The following is a 17,681-nucleotide window of genomic DNA, read 5'->3' on the forward strand; positions in this document are numbered from 1 at the left end:
CGGCCCCGTATGGGCGGCCCCTGAGCGGAGAGAGGCGAGGCCGGCAGACAGTCCCAACACCAAGACCCCGCCTCCTGCTCTGACCCCTCCTCCAGTCTGGATGGCGACCACCCCCAATGCTTCCCAACCCCTTGGCCAATCACTATTCTCAACTCTATTCTTCGTCACTGCCAGCTTCCCCAAAACTTCAGTAATTCAAACTAAGGGGTGACGATGAGGCCCTCATTTTCGAGCCTCTGTTCTCGGTGTTGGAAGCTGGTCACAAAGCTTCCCCTTGTCACCTGATCAGCCTGCCGAGCGATCTAACTCCTTCTCTGGGAAACAGTCATAAAGGCCATGGAATAACAATAAACAAGCTGAAAAACCCTTGTGAACAGACCCCCAGAAACGGATCCACAGGTAGGCCCGCCTTTACGAGAAGGGGCTGCAAGTGAGACAATGCGACAGACGGCCATGGTTCCCCCGCAGCGCGGTCTGGGGGCACGGCCCCCGGCAACACAAGGTTTTGCCACCTGTCCCCCCGTCCATTCTGAGTGCACAGGACACCATGGGGCTTCCCGGACCGAGGCAAGCGGACTGCGTGGCCCTTCTGCGTTGCCAGGCCCTGCGCCTGAAAACCAGCAGTGGCCTCCTGGTGCTCCCAGCTCCGCCTGCTCCCAACACAGTGGCTGCTGACTCTCTGACTGTGTCAGCTCGAGCCTGGGTTTCTATGGCGTCTCTGCTCCACAGGCCTTAAATCATAAATGTGATTTAAGGTGACCGCACCGTAACATCTTTCACTAAAAAGGGGGTCTCTCTAGAACTCCCTCCACCCGGCCAGTCATGTTCACTTTGCGGGAAGCGGGTCCCCTCTTCTAAAACCAGAAGGTAAATTTTTCCAAGAAAGTTTCATTTCAGCGACTCTCCGGTCCCATGGTGAGTTAGCAAGTGTGCCGACTCGGGGCCCCCGAAGGAAGCAACTGAAACTTAGACTGCATAGACCTTCTTGGGATGGTATTTAATCTAAGATGTGTGCATTTCTACAAGGGAACCTGTTTTTCTTCACATTCAACTTAAAATGGCAGACCTAATAACGTAAATGGGGAAAATCATGATGAGAGGCTAAAAGTGTAGGTGTGGAAAAAGTAAACATGGAAACGAATCTCTTTTGAAAAAACATTTTATTATAAAAAGACAAATGAGCCAGAAAATTGCACAGCTCCAAGCAAATCCACGGTGTGAACGCCCGAGGGCCTGTTCCCACCGCCCTCTTCTTACCTTTCAGGGAACGCCCGCCCACTGAGCCCGCAGCCAAAAGTCAGGGCCCCCGGCACTTAGCAGCTAAGATTCCACCAACAGAATCGGCGTTTGTTCCTGAAATTGGGTTGGTATCTACCATCTTGCTTCATGAAAACCTCAAAACCATCCCTTTATGAGTCATTTCGGTTATCCAGCCCCAAAATCCAACCCAAACGACAGCAAAAAAGTGAACAGGGCTGTGTCCCAGAAACGCGCCGTCTCCCCGTTCACTTGGCCAGCTCGGGGACAAACCCGGAGAGCAGCCCCTGAAGTCCGGCGGCCTCGAACTCCCTCCGCAGCTCGTCCACGCCCGGGTACTCTCTGACTCCGAACTCCGGGAACCTGCCCAGCACAGAAGGGACGCAGATAAGCCCAGGCGCGCCCAGCGCCACCTCCGACCAGCTGCCCCGCCCCCGCGCGCGGTGCAGCGACACCTTGCGTGTTGCGGCTGCGCCGGGCCCTCGAACAGCACGCTGAGCATCTTCTCGCGGCACTTCTTCCCACTCGCGTCCACGTCCACGCGGCAGGTTTTCTGAAGCACCAGGTACTCCTAAACGACAAAGCAGGACGTTAAGGGCTCGCGGGGCCTACTTCTCAAGGAGCCGCGCATGCGCCTGCAGGCTGAGCCTCCTGCTTCCAGGGCTCTCTCCTTCTGGACCAGGCAGGCGGGGAGTCAGCGTGCTTTTACCCGCTGGGCAGCGGGACGTACCGGGAACGCGGAAGGGAAGGGTGGTGCCATCTGCTGACTCAGGCTTAATCCTGGACGGGCAGCCGGCCAGCCCGGCCCTGGGGCGGCTCGCCTGGCCCTCCGTGCCTGGGAAAGCTGCTTCGAACCTGTGGGCAGGGGACGCCCGGGACTCGGTGCACAGACACACGCAGAGCGCTGCTGGCACTGGCCACTGTCACTGTCACATTCCTTCCTGGGAACGGCACTGACAGGCACGCAGCACCTGCCTTTCTGAGTGGACGGTGCCTGAACACGGGCACCTCTGCCCATTGGTCCTCACCTGCGACCCTACAAAAACGCAGCGGAACCATGTACATGCAATGGCATTTCAGGGACAGCTAATCAAAAAGAAAGCCTTCCCGACAAGTGCAGTCTCTCTGCCTCAGCCGAGTTCCGGCCAGGTGCACAGTGTCTGCGGGGCAGCCCCACCGCGCTGACCCGAACATCAGGACCTGCGGGGCGGTGCGAGCAGGCAGAGCATGTCGCATCCACTTCTCCAGACAGTTATCTCACTCAAAAGGATCCAGGTTATGGATGGTACTATGAGCCACCTTAATGTACAGGGTTCCGAGGTCAGACCCCATGCCAGGACCCCTGCTGAAGCGGAGTTACCCGCTGGGGTGCCTGCTGCAGCCGGCACCCATCCGCCCGGCCAGGCGCAGACGAGCCCTGTGGGGAGCCCCCTTCCTGAAGAAGCTTGGTAGTTATTCCACGAATCTTCACTACGGCAGCCTGTGCAAGCTCCACCTGCTCCAGTAAAGTGCATTGACATGACTCTTGACCCCACCCACCCGAAGGCGTAACGTTTAATAGGTGACTTGCGGTTCTTTTAAGATCTAAGATTTAACAAGCACTTTCCTCATCTGGTCCCACAGAAGACAGGTTAGAGGCGCCAGGACCAGAGCCCCAGACACCGGAAGACGGTGACAGGAAAGCCGTGGCTGAGACAAGTCAGGTGGCCAGTGAACCTTAGGAGGGAGGTGACGGCCCCTAGAACGCCCCACGCTCACACTGCAGGGCAGTTAGGAAGGCTGGCTCCTCTTCCCAGCATGGCATGTGGGGAACTAAAGTATCAGACCACACCTCTCACTGCCACAAAGGAACATTTTTGCAGGCTGCCCACGAAGACAGCCCTTCCTGGGCCCCTCCCAGGGCAAACTCGGAGCCACGTGCATCAGGCTGAGGCTGAGGCCCCTTCCAGAAACAAACAGGCCACAGAGGTTTCTTACGACCTCTCGCCCACGGTAACTGTGTTTTAAAACACAACTTTCTACTCGGTCTTCAAGTTCTTCCAGTCTGCAGCTGTCACTAGAGGTTAAAGTCACTCTGAAAGCGGCGAAGGCACTTGAGCCACTGAGCGCACCTCACCTTGACGTCGTCCCTGCGCCCCTGCAGCAAGAGCAGGATGGCCCTGCCCAGGAACGCCAGCCTTCCCGTCAGCCCCAAGTCGGTGGCCCACTGCCGCACGGCCTTCACGTATCTGGCCCGCGCTCGCATGTGATCCAGGCGCAGAAGAACCATCCACAGCCCCTCGTCCCGGGTCGAGCTCTTGGCGGAAGGACTCGGGCCCGGGCCCGTCCCGGCGAGGATGCGCCCGAGGTGCTGCTGGACCCAGAGCACCAGCTCGTGCACCATCGGCTCCGCAGGGAGGCTCTGTGCCCGCTCCAGCAGCTTCTCCCTCACGGCCGCACGCTGGGCCCGGGTCAGGCGCTCGGAGTGGACGGAGATGCCGGGTGCACACGAGGGGTAGCCGGCTGGTAAGTGGAACACCAACTCCAGGGGCACGGCCGCGTCCTCCGTCAGCCCCTCGGCTTCTGTGAGAATCCTGAACACCACGCCATCGGTCTCTGGAAGGCATCCAAAAACAGCCGTGAGCCGCACATCACTCAACCGGAATCAAGCCCCAACCAGTGGAACCTTTGTTTCTCGTGTCGACTTACTTTTCACATGAAAACTGAGTCAAGTTTGGAGACCCCCACCAGTGGGAAAGCCCCAGGTTACAGGCTACTTTCGTGGACCTACACATGCATTCCTGCATCCGGCCCACCAGCCCGGGGGCTTTGCGGGCCCGTTTTTATCAGGTGACCAGAAAGGACTCCAATGATGATTCCAGAACCCCCTGCTGAACTCACAGGAGCCTGCAAAGGCACCGGAGCGCATGTCTATAAATCGGGACAGGACGGTGCAGAGGGCCCGCGGGGACGCTGACCTGCCTCCCAGCTGCTCGCCAGAGGCCCTCCCCACTCTCCCGGTTCACCCTCCCTCCAAGAGGCAGCCACAGCTTGCTCCTTCCCCCCCGGACTGCTGCCCCACGGCGTCAGCCATGCACACGGCAAGGCCCCCCATGTTTACGAACCTAACAGGACACCATCTGGCTGCTCTCCCCCCACGCACAGGCTACCAACTAAAATGCCACAAATAGTGCCATCCTGTAAGACAACAAAAAGCCCAATTGCACAGCCCATTCTGCTGCTGTTTAGTGTGGTGATAAATGTGCGTATTCTTTTAAAAACTCATTTTTCTCCCTAAAACTCCATGTATGTACATTACCCTTCCATTTCTCATCCGCCTAAGTTTGCAACGCAGTTACAATGCCTTCCTTCCACCCTAGAATTTGTCACATAACCACGTGTGTTTCCCATAAAAAAGGAAAACAAAGTTGCCCTTATTTGCTTTAAGATTATTACCAGCTTAGAAACAGTGATTAACAGGAAAAAAACTGTGCTCCAGACCTAGTGCTAATCCCCGCCCCTACCCGGCTCTCCCGCCTCGTTGGTAAGTTTGACTCAGGAAGTCGTCGCTCTGAGCAGACCTCTACGCCCCGGCACACTCACGCCTGCCCTCAAAGCCCCCCATCTACAGAAGTTCCCGCACAATTTCCATCTATTCTAGCGCCCTCACCAGAGTACGGAGTCCCTGCCTGTGGCTGAAGTTCGAGTGCCAAGTCCCTAGATGTTGGGGGAAGGGGGCTTTTTTAATAAGTCCCCCGGCCTTACACCAGTGCACCTATGAGCCAAACCCCCTTCTTCCCGACAAGGGCAGCAAAGACCCTGCGCTGCTACTGCTACCGTGTGCCGAACAACAGAGATTCAGACGAGAGAAAGGGAAGGAGGTCGCCCCGGATTCCACATGCAGTGTTTTCAAGGGTTCGCTGTGCTTCACAACCAGCCGCAGAAACTCAGTAAATGCCGCCCAGTGGCCAAAAACCCTGGAAAACGCAAGCAAAATCTGAGACAGCGAGGTCTTCCATTCGTTCAGAGCCACGGAGAACTGACTTTCCCAAGACATGTGTGTGTGTGTGTGTTGCCATCTGTCTGTGTCCTCAGATCAGATGGGTTCGGGAAAGCCGGAGAAGCTGGACTGCCCAGGGCACCGCACGGCCCAAACCTCCCGTCCCCCTGCCCCAGGCGGGCGTCCCCAAGTGTTCCCACTCCACTGCCAGTCTTCACGTCGTAGCTGGATTTTTTCCGACATTTAAAATGTGGTCACGGGAAAGGAAAAGCTAAAAGTAAGTGACGCTCAGCCGTCCTTCAGAAGCGGAGTTCACAGTGGAGCTGCTCTCCCAGGGGTGAGCTCGGCGCTACCCGTCCACCAGAGAGAGCGGAGCGGAGTGGGCATGGCCCGTGGGTGACGGTCACCATCTGAGCATCCGTGTCATCAGCACTGATGGGGCGCAAACTCCCTCTGGAGGCACCACGGGGAACCCACCGCATGCTGCCAGGGCTCAGCTGCCTCCCCCCATCACACCTTTTCCTTCTGTAAACTCGTTTGCAGAAATGCAACCCCACGCACAGTGAGCGCCGACTCTGGCCATGGAGTCTCCGCCATGCCCTGTGACATCACCGGGACACAAGCTTCAAAACAGCGCCAGTCCCCGTCTCACGGGTGTGCGCGCACACATGCATGTCAGGGGGCGGCGCCCGCGCCTTTCCCAGGGTGCTCACGCTTGCTCTCCCCACCCCGTCTCTTCAAGAGCATGACTCAGTGCGAGGGTCCCCACACCCTGGAGGCTGGCGGTAGCCTCTCCGGCCTCAGCACCTGTTACCTCCCCTGGAAAATGAAGCTAAGGAACTCTCGCCAAGTGCGATGCATTTCAAGTGTCCTGCACCCAGTAGGTGACCGTGTGAAACCTGGCCCCTGGCCCAACTATGCTGCACAGGCGTTGCAGGGACCCGGGCTGCCCGCAGACTGCCTAGCACGGTGGGGGCTTCTGTAACTTGTAGCCCTAAGAGACTGTGACCATCGGAAAGAGGCCAAAATGCACAGAAGTCCTCAGCGCTAACTGGCCCAGCTAAACTGAACCTGGTGACTCAGCCTCTTCAGTCGCACGACCTTCACAGTTGACCTTGGATGGGAGTCTGGGCCTGCCTGGGCCTCCTTGGGCCACAGGCACCACAGCCCCGGGTTCTCCTGTTGCCTGGGGCAGCAGGAGACGCTTACCTGGAGGAGGCCAGCTTGCATCCTCCAAGCCCGGCAGCCAGCGTTCATGACTGGCACCAGCAGCCCTAAGCAGGTCTGCCAGGGTCGGGTGAAGAAGTCCTGGCATGCCCTGACCCCCAGCCTCAACCAGCACACGGCCCCTCCTCGTCCCGGAATCGCTCTGTTCTCCCGTGAGCCTCTCGGCAACAAAACGTCCTAAGCTGTTATACTGAATTCCTTTATAACTCAATTACTTATTGACGCCAGAACACCGAGTTAAATCAATTAGGAGGCACGGCTTGAAAGTCATGCTTAATTAAACAGCAGATAAAATGTCACTGCTTTCTACAGATGAAGGAACCGCGCTCTCTCCACACTCATTTTTTGGGTTTGATGCTCAGTGGTGGAGCCCTGACCCAGGCTCCTGCCACTCAGCCTCTCTTGGGAAACCATGGCTTCATTGTCCCAGGGCGTTCCCACCTGAGCCAGAGCAAAGGAATTCAGGGGTCTGATGACCTCTGCAGAGGGGCTGCCTTGGGCCCAAGTATTAACAATGACCAACGAGAGAAGGCTGTGGAGACAGTGAGGCAATGGATTAGGGACACCACCCAGCCGGAAGGGCAGTGCCAAGGGCACAGAACGAGGGAGCAGACCCTTCTGTGCGGGTTGTAAACAACCGGAGAAAGACACGGGACAGGTGAGGATCTAAACCAAAAGCCCTAACTGGGCCACAGTGTCGAGATGCCTGGCACAGGGCAGAGCTTCCGGGACCTGCACAGATGGGGGACCAGGGAGCCCATCGGGGAGAAGAACCAGCATCTCCACACGAGACAGGAAATCGTCTGGTCCCCGATGGCCTCCTCACCACACCCAGCATGTAGTTCATGGCCTTTGTGACGGTCAGCGAGCTTGTGGTCAGAAAGCCAACTTTAACAGGGGCCAGTGGACACGTAAGAGCTGGCACACTCCCTTGCCGAAACATTTCCACACCGTAACATTTCCACACCGTAGCCAAAAGCCCAGTGAAAATGCACAATTGGCACCACTGCCCTTTCCCATAAACTGTAGTGTTGGGTTTTTACTTAACAGAAGCCATAGACAGGGACAGAGTGAGTTTTAGGAGTCGCCAAAAACATCCTTGGAAACTGCATATGTTCGCAGGGAATAAGTGTGCGCTCCACAATCCACGCGCCCCCAGGAGCCTGCAGCGGACGCTTTCAGGGGCCTCGAAAAAGTATTAAGAGAAGCAACCAACTCGGAAACACAACCGAGAAAGGGCTCAGACTGAGCGGTGTGCGGATTCCAAACTCGGGCGTTTACTGACCACGTACTGCGCGCCTGGCACTGTCCTTGGGACCGACCCGGAGCTTTGTGACCGCAAGGCAGACCCTGCCCTCCTGCCACCTGACACCACCAAGCTCCCGAGAGAGGACACAAGGCACGGTGCCCACAGGACCGCCGGTAAGGCAACCTGGGGAAGCGGGTCTAGACTAGGGGTCGGGAGAGGCCCCTCTGTAAGGTGAGAAAGGGCACGGGACGGCCGGGAGGGCGCAGGGGGGCGCACACGGGCCGGGCGCTCCGCGAGTTTGGGGGGCAGGACGGGCACGTGGGCCACAGGGGGGCGCGCGGGGAGCCGGCGGGCACGGTGTGTGGGGGAGGGGCGGCCCGGACCCGCCGGACGGGGGCGCCCGAGCCTCGGCCTCAGGATGCGGGCTCCCGGCGGCGGCGCGAGCAGGGGCGTGGCACTGTCGTGCGTAGGGGACCGCCCCCCACTCCCGCCTGCCCCCACGCGGCTCCGGCCGCCGGAGCGCCTCACTCCCTCGTCCCTAGCGAGTCCCCGGCACGCGGGGGACGGTCACCTGAGCGGCTGAGCACCTCCCACTCGCCAGGCCCGCAGAAGATCGCAGCCAGCGCCCCCAGCTCCTCCTCCGCCGGCCCGGCCATCAGCGCCGCCCGGCTCCGCACCGCCCCTTCCGCCGCCGGCCCCGCCCCCGAGCCTGCACCGCCGCCCCGCGGCCACCGGGGGGAGCCCGAGTCCCCGCAGCACGGGGGCAGGCTAGGCCCGGGGGTTGGCCCGGAGAATCTGCTTCCTAGCGCCCCAGGGAGGCTGCGTCTCTGGGGACTTCTCTGGGGGTCAGACGTCGGGGGGCCACCGGGCAGCGTCGCGCCCCTGGCTGTCCTTCCGGAGGGCGTCCCCGCAACAGAGCCTTCCCACTCTCAGCCCTGACCTTGAACACGCGCCCGCCCTGCCCGTGGGTGAAGGGACCCGGATTAGGAAGAAAAGCCAGCGGGGAGGTGGCCAGAGGCGGCGGTGGGCCCTGGTCCGGCTGGGCGAGGCGGTGCAGACTGGGACCTCCTAGTGACCCAGGTCGCGGGCACTCACCGCCCCGGAGGCTGAGTCTACGTGGAGCGGCCCCTGCCCAGGACCCCTTCCCCTTATCCGGTGCAAGAGGAGAGGCCGGACCTCCCGGGCCGGGCATCTCAGGATGTCACCGCCGTGGCCCGGACCTTGCGGGCAGTTCTGCACCAAGGTGCCCATTTGTCCCCCTGCCTTCCCAAGGGACAGCCCTGCTGACTGGCCCAGGGGCACAGTCAAGTGCGAGTAAACGCAGCAGTCGCTAGCTCTTAAATGTTGTTTAATTTGTGAAATTCGGCCCATTTGGGACTCTCAATGCTTAATCAATGAAATGATGGTCCTTGAGCTCAGCAGTCAAGTTGAAGGATTTGAGCAATAGTGACAGGGTGACAATTATCCATTTGGCTGTGAATTCCCTAGCGAAGTCACAGTGAACCTCTGCAGTACTTCTGTTCATCGGCCTGTTGGACTTGACCAGAAATTTTTGTCGTTTCTTTTTAAAAAAATTTTTAGTAACACATTGAAAGTTTTACAGCCCCCTCCCCCTAGAAGTAGGTGGCCTGGCTCAAGGCGGGGCCCCACAGTTTCTGTTTGTATCAGAAATAACAGTTGGAGCCCAAGGGCCAAGGCTCAGTGGGTTGGGCATCTTCCCGAAAATCCAAAGGGCATAGGTTGGATTCCCCACGAAAGCACCTGCCTGGGTTATGGGGGTTCAGGCTCAGTCCAGTCCACACGTGGGAGAGGCACCCGGGCGGTTTGTCTCTCCCTCTCTTTTTCCCTCCCTCCCCTAAGAGAGACAGAGAACGTGTTGAGTGACAAGACAGGGACTTTGGAAGGCTGAGGTGGCTCCCGTCACTGCCCGGCAGAAGTCCGACCCACAGGGCAGGTTGTGAGGCTGAGTCCGCTCCCCCTGTGGCGAAAGAGGGATTTTACACTCGAGGTAACATTGGCTTCCCAGAACAGACAGGCGCCTGGCCAGCTAGGCTGTGAGACAGATGCCCTCAGAGGACCCGAGGGAGTTCAGGGACCCCGAGTTAATGAGAGCACCCCTGTGCTCGCATCTGGGATGACAAAGCTCTGTTTCAACTCAGTCATCTCTGCTGTGGCCAGTTTGTTTAACAGCAAGTTTCGTTTAAACTCCTTTGAGTCATTTCCAAAACAGCAGCCAAGAATCCTCCAAGAGGTTCCTGATTAGCTGCTGAAGAGTTTTGGTGAACACGAGAACACATTTTCTATTTAAAATAGCACCAGGTCGTTTCGCTTGAGTTTGAAGCCCGATGTTAGTATTAAAGTGGTAGGAAAATACAAATTTAGTAACTTGACTGATTTATGAAATGTAGTCTGTAAAGAATTGGGTTGTTCATACCTTAGTTTTAATTCCCCAAGTTCAGCAGACGTGATAGGCGAGAAACAGCACGAACAGGAAGAGCAAGGCTGTCAGCGAGGTGTCCCGGAAAGGGATACAATGCACCCACCTATTTCAGATTTCCCGTCAGGAGGCTGCTTCTCCGAGCTCCCTTTGTCCACGGATTCCCTCCCCTGCTTCTCACACTCCGTGCGGCATGTTCAAGGAAAAGACATCAATGCCCGTGTCTTCTCGGCCGGCACGAGCCCAGGGCCCCGAAGTCCCCGGACCGAGGCTCCCCTCCCTGGCCTGTGGAGGTGTGACCATGTGGCCGGGGCGGAGACAAGCACAGAGTCAGCCTGACGTTTCTCCCCGTGTATTTGACAGTAGCCACATGTCAAAACCCTTCCTGTAATGTACTTTCTTGTATCCACGGGTGACCGGAAACCCTAAGTGTTTAAATGCAGAACGAATGTCTAAACACGGTGAATTCTACACAGAACACGCCCCCTCCGGCTCCCTCCCCGCCCCGTCCGCACGACTCCCCACCGGCAACAGTGTGTGCTCCGCCGGAACAATATTATGGATGCTCACAGCTTTTCCAAACGGCTGCTTCCCCAGGGCCCTAAGGAAGAGACGTCTTTAAATCTCTCCCCCGAGGTTACAACCACTCAGCCCAGAAGACAGCTTTTTTTACACGTCTCCTCGCTTTAGCGAGGGCAGGATGTAGAATTAAACTCTCAATTCTGTTCTGAAATTCGAGGCCCAACCCCCCACCCCTGAGCGAAGCATCGAGAACACAGGACCGACGTCGTAAGAGTGTTAGGAGGTCAAGCGCATCCTGCCAGGAAAAGCCCGGAAGCCCAATACTGAGCAGCGTGGGTGCGGTAGGGACAACGATCATATAGAGACCACAAGAAAAGTGAACACGCCTTCGAGTGCCATTAAGAGCAGAGAACAGAAGAGGCACTGGATGCCAACTTGCTCACTGAACCTGAACTCCAAGAAGCGGGCCGCGGGTCTCGTCTGAAGGGTTTTCGTGTTGACCTTGGCGTGGCTCTGGCAGCTGAGTGGGAGACCCGGGTCTTTGGTCTGCACGGCTGAGAACGCAGACCGCGTGAAGGCGCGGTTCTGGCAGCAGTCNAAAAGCCCGGAAGCCCAATACTGAGCAGCGTGGGTGCGGTAGGGACAATGATCATATAGAGACCACAAGAAAAGTAAACACGCCTTTGAGTGCCATTAAGAGCAGAGAACAGAAGAGGCACTGGATGCCAACTTGCTCACTGAACCTGAACTCCAAGAAGCGGGCCGCGGGTCTCGTCTGAAGGGTTTTCGTGTTGACCTTGGCGTGGCTCTGGCAGCTGAGTGGGAGACCCGGGTCTTTGGTCTGCACGGCTGAGAACGCAGACCGCGTGAAGGCGCGGTTCTGGCAGCAGTCTGTGCTCCCTTTCCCCCGGTTCCCGCCGGCTTTGTGACCCCAGGGCGTGTTGGTGCACGTCAGCATGGAGCAACCAGATTATCCCCTGAAGCACATCCAGGCTGATGAAGACAAAGGTGAATGAGCAAAGGGAACATTGAATCGCTCCCACAGTTTCATCGGGAGAGCCCAAGGGGTGTAATGCACAAATGTACACTGAATAATGTAACCACCATGTAACACATAGTATGTCCTGTCGTCACCTCTACAGGAACCTGTTATGTTGGAGCAATAGCTACCCATTGTTACCACTGTACCCAACTCTATTGCACACAAAGAAAACCGGATTCTAAAATGCAAGAGCTGACACACACAGTCTGTCCAGTGAGGGGCGTAGAGCTCACACAGCCACGTGGGGGTCAGTCCCCACAGCGCTTACGTCCCAAGCTGAAATGGGACCCCACTCAGGGCCTGACCCGGCCTGGTTAGAAGTATATCATGTTTCCGCCGGAATGTGTGACTAGGGTATTATGTTGAATTTACTATTCAGGTCAATATGAATGATTTTAAAAAATGACAAAGTCACCCGAAAGAAGAGTAGTGATATATATCAATGTAGCCACAGCACTTCAAATGAGGAAATTACGACACTTAGATTTTTCCGTGTGACTGTGTGATCCGTGATCACTTAAGAAGTGTTTCTTTCCTTTTTCTCTCATTTTCCTGATACTTCGATGGGTTGGGGACTTGGGACTTACACTAAAAGACCAGACTGTGTTGAGGAGGGCAGGGGTAGTTTCGGGCTGGGGGGTGGGGTCTGGGGCTTGGGTCACAGAGACACTCTTTTTCCTGGCTGGCGTGGCGGCCACATGAGTTGATACTGCTGGACGGATCCGTGAGGACCTGGGCGTGCGCGTCACGCCCAGTCCATCTCGCTGTGTTTCTTAAGGGGAGTTGGGGGAAAAGCAGGTTAGTGCATTCAGCACAACTTTGTATGCGTCCTTCTTCTTCTGAATTTGCGCTGCGTGTGCCCTCAGCTTGGAAGCTGAAGCCAAAAATCTGCTAGCCTTGCTACTGCTGGATTTTTATGTCGTAACAACACATCTTGGCAAGAAAAGGCTGCAGGTTTCAAGTATCGTCAGATGGCACCGACGGCTCTCCGCGAGGGGACATTAATAGGACCAAAGAAAACCGCCCCATCCTTCCCGTAGGTGAGTTGTTTGTGGCCTGGAAGCTCGGCCTACCATTGTCTGCTGCTGCAAAAAATAAAAAGTAAAAGAACGTGGTCCATATAAGTACACCTCGTTGTATGCAGACCAGAGTGGTTATTCAAATATTTTTAACGCACTAAACGAGCTCCCTAAGATAATTTTATGATTGGTTTCCTAAGTGAGGGCCCGATGAAGACCATCCGCCATCCGCAGGTCGGTTCTTAGATGCACGTATTTTTCATGATCTTGCACCTCAGAGGTTGAGACGCTGTCCGCCGTCGGCCGGACACGACTGACGTGGCTTCCCCGGGGCATCGTTGGGGGTTGCAGCGCTTGCGACAGAGAGCAGACCACCGTCGTCACTCAGAGCCTGAGCACACGCGGACTGGTCACGACGATAAAACACTGCTTCTGGCACGGCTGCAGCTCTAGCCGGCTGACTCCCTCGGGGGCACAGGGGCCTCTCGGGGGGGCGAGCAGGGGTCTCTGTCCAAATCTAGGCCCAGAGCCAAAACTGGTGGGAAAGTGTGGGATCCCAGGCACAGACTGTTAAAGCAGGAGACAGAGGGCTGGACAGTGGGGGCCCCCATTAAAACCGTCTTCTCGTCGCAGAAGTGCAGCTGCCCGGCGGGCATCAGGGACCACAGCCGGCACTGCTTCCGAGTCCACCGATTCTCTCCGAACTGCTGCCAGGACGCCCGTCCCAAACGGTCACTGTCTTACGAGCTTAGGCGAGGGCCAAACAACCGCGCAGAAAAAGTTGCTATAGGGAAACATTAAAACACGAACCACGGTCGTTTTTGTGTGGCCAGATCACGGATCATATTTCTGGCTCTTTCATCACAGTCAGCAGGCTCTATTTCTGTGGCAAAAATGAAATTAACACTTAAAAATCTTTTTAATTTTAAGAATCTACGTTAGGCTCACTTCCTTCCTACAGCGTTTCTAGGGAACCCAGGCAGGCCCACCTAGAGGCTCTCCCGGGCGTCTTGGGTCCTAACCTCCTTGTTTCACTGCACCTGGCTTTAATAAACGTGCTCTCGGAATCAGAGAGAGAGGGGGAGGGAAGGGGAGGGAGGGGAAGGAAGGAAAGAAGGAAGGGAGGAAGGAAAAGAGAGAGGGAGAGAAAGAGGTTTCCATATTTGGATGTTTAAATCTTCCAAAGATTAACACTTGGAAGAGTATTTCAAAAATCCACTTGGCCTCAAATATGGTGAGAAAGTACCTGCCAGGGTCCAGCCTCGGCAGGTCTCAGGGTCCCCGAAGGATGGACGGCGCAGGCGACGAATGAAGAGTCAGACACCCGACTGGATGCCAGAGAACAGCCAGCCTCTTGGGTCTGACTGAACTCGCAGAGTTTGATTTAGGCTTTATTTTTATAGAGGTTGTTACATAACATTAAAGAAACAGGTGGATGGCGTGATCAGTTCAGCAGAAAAAACCAATACAGAGGTAACTCGGAAAAGTACAGGAAATTCCATAGTTTCGGTTATGGTAAACAAAGGTGGTTTTGACCAGGAGAGCTATTAATCAGACAATTAGAAATAGCTGTATGGACAAAGTTTTAAATGTCTCATTGGTGAATAGATGTTTATTAAAGTTCTTAGAATTTGGCATGGGAAAAAAGGAAACACTAGACCGAGCAGAGATTATAGGAAGTTCATTACAAGGCCTTTGTGGTGTCTAACTTTGCTATCTATCTTTCTGTCTAAAATGTTTCTTTATGTACTATGGACTCTGACTCCTTGATAATTGTTGCTACGTGCTCAGTTTGTAATAGCGAACCTGCTTTCCTGCTTCTTTGTCTGTCTAATTCTAAGTAACACATATTCCTGTCCAAGGTGGAGGAGGGGCTGTTACTCCATCAACTTTTAGATATTCAGGGGCTACTTCATTAGGGGGGACTTTGTTCTCTGGCCAAGAAATTATTTTATACAACTTCATTGGAACTATGCAGGTCATTGGGCCTGAAATGCAGCTGTCTAACAATCCCACCACCTATGAGTCGCAAAGACAGACATGCAGGGAGAGAGACAGGAAGTCCAGCCAGAGTTGCCTCTGCTGTGCAGATGCATCTCATCCGTCCTGCCTGTGTCCAGGGACAGCTGCTGGTTGGCTCCCAACAAGGACCTCATTAAAACTTATCTCTCTCCCCTAATGATGTGGAAGCAGTCGGCCTTTTTGGCGAGGCTCTGGGTCTGCAGGAGATACCATCTCCCCTTGCAGGGCAGACAGATGGAGACAGAAACAAGAGGCCTTATCCAAGGGCACAGAGTCACAGTCAAAGTCACGCAACTCCAGCCACCTCCCAAAACGCACACAGTTGAGACCAATGTCCCATGTGCTGATTGCAGAGACAGAGGGAGGGAGAGAGTGGAAAGGGGGCGGGGAGAGAAAAACACTGACTTGTTGCTCCACTCATTCATGCTTTCATTGGTTGATTCCTTCATGTGCCCAGACCAGGGATCGAACCCTCGACCTTGGTGCCTCCGGACAATGCTCTAATCAACTGTGCCACCCAGCCAGGGCACAACACCCGGGCTCCAGAATTCTGTCTGGCAGGAATTCAGGGCTGTCTCCCAACCTGGATTCGAATGACCATGGTCATAGAATGTTGGGACTTGAGAGGAAAGGGGCCTTCCAGTCACCCACTTCTCAGATGGAAAAGGGCCAGCAAAAGGACAGCGCTGGCCCAGGCAGGTCACTGGCCCACGGCACAGACAGAATGGGAACCTGGGCTGGCCCCTGTGTGCGTCCCCAGCCTGTGCCATCCTCGCGGTCCCCAAATGCTGAGATGCTGCCACAGAAGTCATTCCAACTGGGGACCAAGCCGCAAGCGCCCCTCGCCCCCCGTGCTCACCTGTTCTTGTTTCAAACCCACGCTCTAGCGAGCAGGGTGGGCGAGTTGGAACCTCGGAGACCTTCACACATCATCTTGTTACAAAGAAGAAATCAGACGCAGACTCGGCGACGCCTCCTCGCAGTCATCACGGGCTCCCCGGAGCCTGGCTCTTCCCGATGCGCGTCGCTCAGCCCGCCTGTCCCTGCAACATCCACTCACTCGTCCTTCCTGCCTGCGTCCCGTGAAACCCCTGAAAACGGCTCATTCCATCCAAGGCCGTTGCGGCCATCCTGCCAAACAGCAGGCGTCGCCCCTAGAAGCGTCATGGTCAGCAGGGTTGGGTTGGGGGTCACTGGCGCAGGCCGAGCCGCTATTCCATGGCCCAGGTGGCCCAGCAGGACCTGGTTGCAACCCAGCGGCCACACTGTCCTGCCTCCAGGAAGGGCCTGGCGTGGGCATCGGGGAAAACACACGCAGCCTGCACACACGCACCACAGCCACAGGCGGATGCGGACACGCAGAGGCCCCCACTGAATGAGGCGCATACTGAATTGTAATACAGAAAAGACGAGCATTCGTGGACCAGGGATAGGAACTGCCCTCCATGGGCACCACGAAAAATGCAAAGCAACGCACACACAGCGTGTTCTTACCTTACTGTTCCTGTTCCCAGAAGTCCCTGATCCTTGCTGATCTGTGTCATCCTTTCCAAACTCCCGTCTCCCCCAGCATTGCATCCGCGAGAGAGCGCAGCCCGCAGCCCCCTTCCGCTGCCCGCCCGGCCACGGCCCCACTGCGCCAGCTCCGCAAGCGTGTGGAGTTTCACGCTGATGTGCTCACACGACCAGATGGCCGGGGCAGGACAGCGTGGCCATAAAGGCTCTTGGAAAGACACAAGCCCGTGCGCCCTGAACGTGGACCACTCACCAGTCGCTGGACCAGACGGGGCGGCGATGCCAGTTTGCCGAGTCCCCGAGAGTGTGCACCTGCCAGGCCCCCCGGAAAGGGTGGGGAGCACCTCCAGGGGAGAGGCCGCACAGAGGCCTCTCTCACCGTGTCCCCTGCTCCCTGGAGCCTGACAGTGAGTGGGGCCTGGTGTTTCAGTGCCGAGTCCCCGCCATTCCTCCCCAGGGCGTGCTCAGCCCTCGGTCTGGTCCCAAATGTGGCCCATGGCCTTGACTCCACCGAGGGTGATGCACTCCAGGCCGCTGGGTGGCTGCTCGGCTTCCCGCAGAGGCGGGTTCGGACACCATGGCCCAGACCCCGGCCATGGTGACCCGAGGGCAGGAGCGGGGCGGAGACGCTGGGTGGAAACCAGCAGAGGCCACCGCAGAGCCCCAGACACAGACAGGAGGAGGTGGAAACTCGGCGTCAGGGTTTTCCTTGATCTCCGAGGGCCGCCTGATCAGACAGCATCGTCCCTTCCACATGTGGGCGCTGCTGGGACATGTGCAGGCCTGTGGTCCAAGGTGGGGGGCCTCAGGGGCAGGAGGGCACGAACCTGGACCGGCCAGAGGGTGGGGGTGGGAGGTCTTGGCCAAACAGGCCCTACGCCTGGTGAACTTCAGGATTGGGGTGCCACGACACATCATTGGATTTGAGGAAAGCAACTTTTATCATCCATCTATCACTAATGACTATTAAAATGTGCACTGGGCAGACTCAAACTTTTGCATTAAATAATTGTGATTTTATTTTATTTATTTTTTTCGCAAAATACAAAGCCTTGCACCATATTCGTGTGGTTGGGCAGAGGGGTGATTTATACATAGGATATTGATTTTATACACATCCTCAGTGTGAATATTAACTTAAACTGCCAGACCTTGTGGAACATGAAGAGTATTGCTTTGAACTTGCATGTGCTTTCAGACGGCACACCCACCAACAAATACAAACATTGCAGAGTGTCACGAGATTAACCTAAATATCTTTATTCACCACATAGAGCACAACCAGACACCAAAGGAAATACCCGAGTTACTGTTTTAACTGCCAATAAGTCTGAGGAACCCTAATTTCTAAGCTCCCAAGTCTCACGTTTTTTGTAAAGGGAGCCAAAATTCTTCAGCCTTCTGGAAATAAG

At 56.1% G+C, this 17,681-nt stretch overlaps 2 protein-coding genes across 2 annotated transcripts in view; both read right to left on the reverse strand.

The window, feature by feature from the left end:
- Positions 1 to 1,164: 1,164 nt before the first annotated feature.
- RWDD3 (RWD domain containing 3) lies at positions 1,165 to 8,377 on the reverse strand. Its single transcript, XM_037051366.1, has 4 exons — positions 8,284 to 8,377; positions 3,374 to 3,852; positions 1,713 to 1,828; positions 1,165 to 1,620 (listed from the first exon to the last, which is right to left on the reverse strand). Exons 1-4 carry the CDS (start codon positions 8,366 to 8,368, stop codon positions 1,506 to 1,508), a joined length of 795 nt encoding a protein of 264 aa, XP_036907261.1. The 5' UTR covers positions 8,369 to 8,377; the 3' UTR covers positions 1,165 to 1,505.
- The window catches only part of TLCD4 (TLC domain containing 4), a 44,901-nt gene continuing 29,656 nt past the window's right edge, over positions 2,437 to 17,681 (reverse strand). Inside the window, exon 9 of the mRNA XM_037051369.1 lies at positions 2,437 to 2,481. The gene's annotated coding sequence lies outside the window, so the exon portion shown is untranslated. The remainder of the gene's footprint in view (positions 2,482 to 17,681) is intronic.

This window comes from Sturnira hondurensis, unplaced genomic scaffold, assembly GCF_014824575.4.
Source record: "Sturnira hondurensis isolate 20B ecotype Veracruz unplaced genomic scaffold, ASM1482457v3 Scaffold0007217, whole genome shotgun sequence".
NCBI lineage: Eukaryota > Metazoa > Chordata > Mammalia > Chiroptera > Phyllostomidae > Sturnira > Sturnira hondurensis.

What these genes read in the sequence shown, in the direction of transcription:
- RWDD3 (XM_037051366.1), bottom strand. Translation starts at nt 8,368, where the DNA reads ATGGCCGGGCCGGCGGAGGAGGAGCTGGGGGCGCTGGCTGCGATCTTC. An exon ending in GGAGGTGCTCAGCCGCTCAG is followed by an intron (nt 3,853 to 8,283) that starts GTGACCGTCCCC and finishes GATGCCTTCCAG; the next exon opens with AGACCGATGGCGTGGTGTTC. An exon ending in GGCGCAGGGACGACGTCAAG is followed by an intron (nt 1,829 to 3,373) that starts GTGAGGTGCGCT and finishes TTTGTCGTTTAG; the next exon opens with GAGTACCTGGTGCTTCAGAA.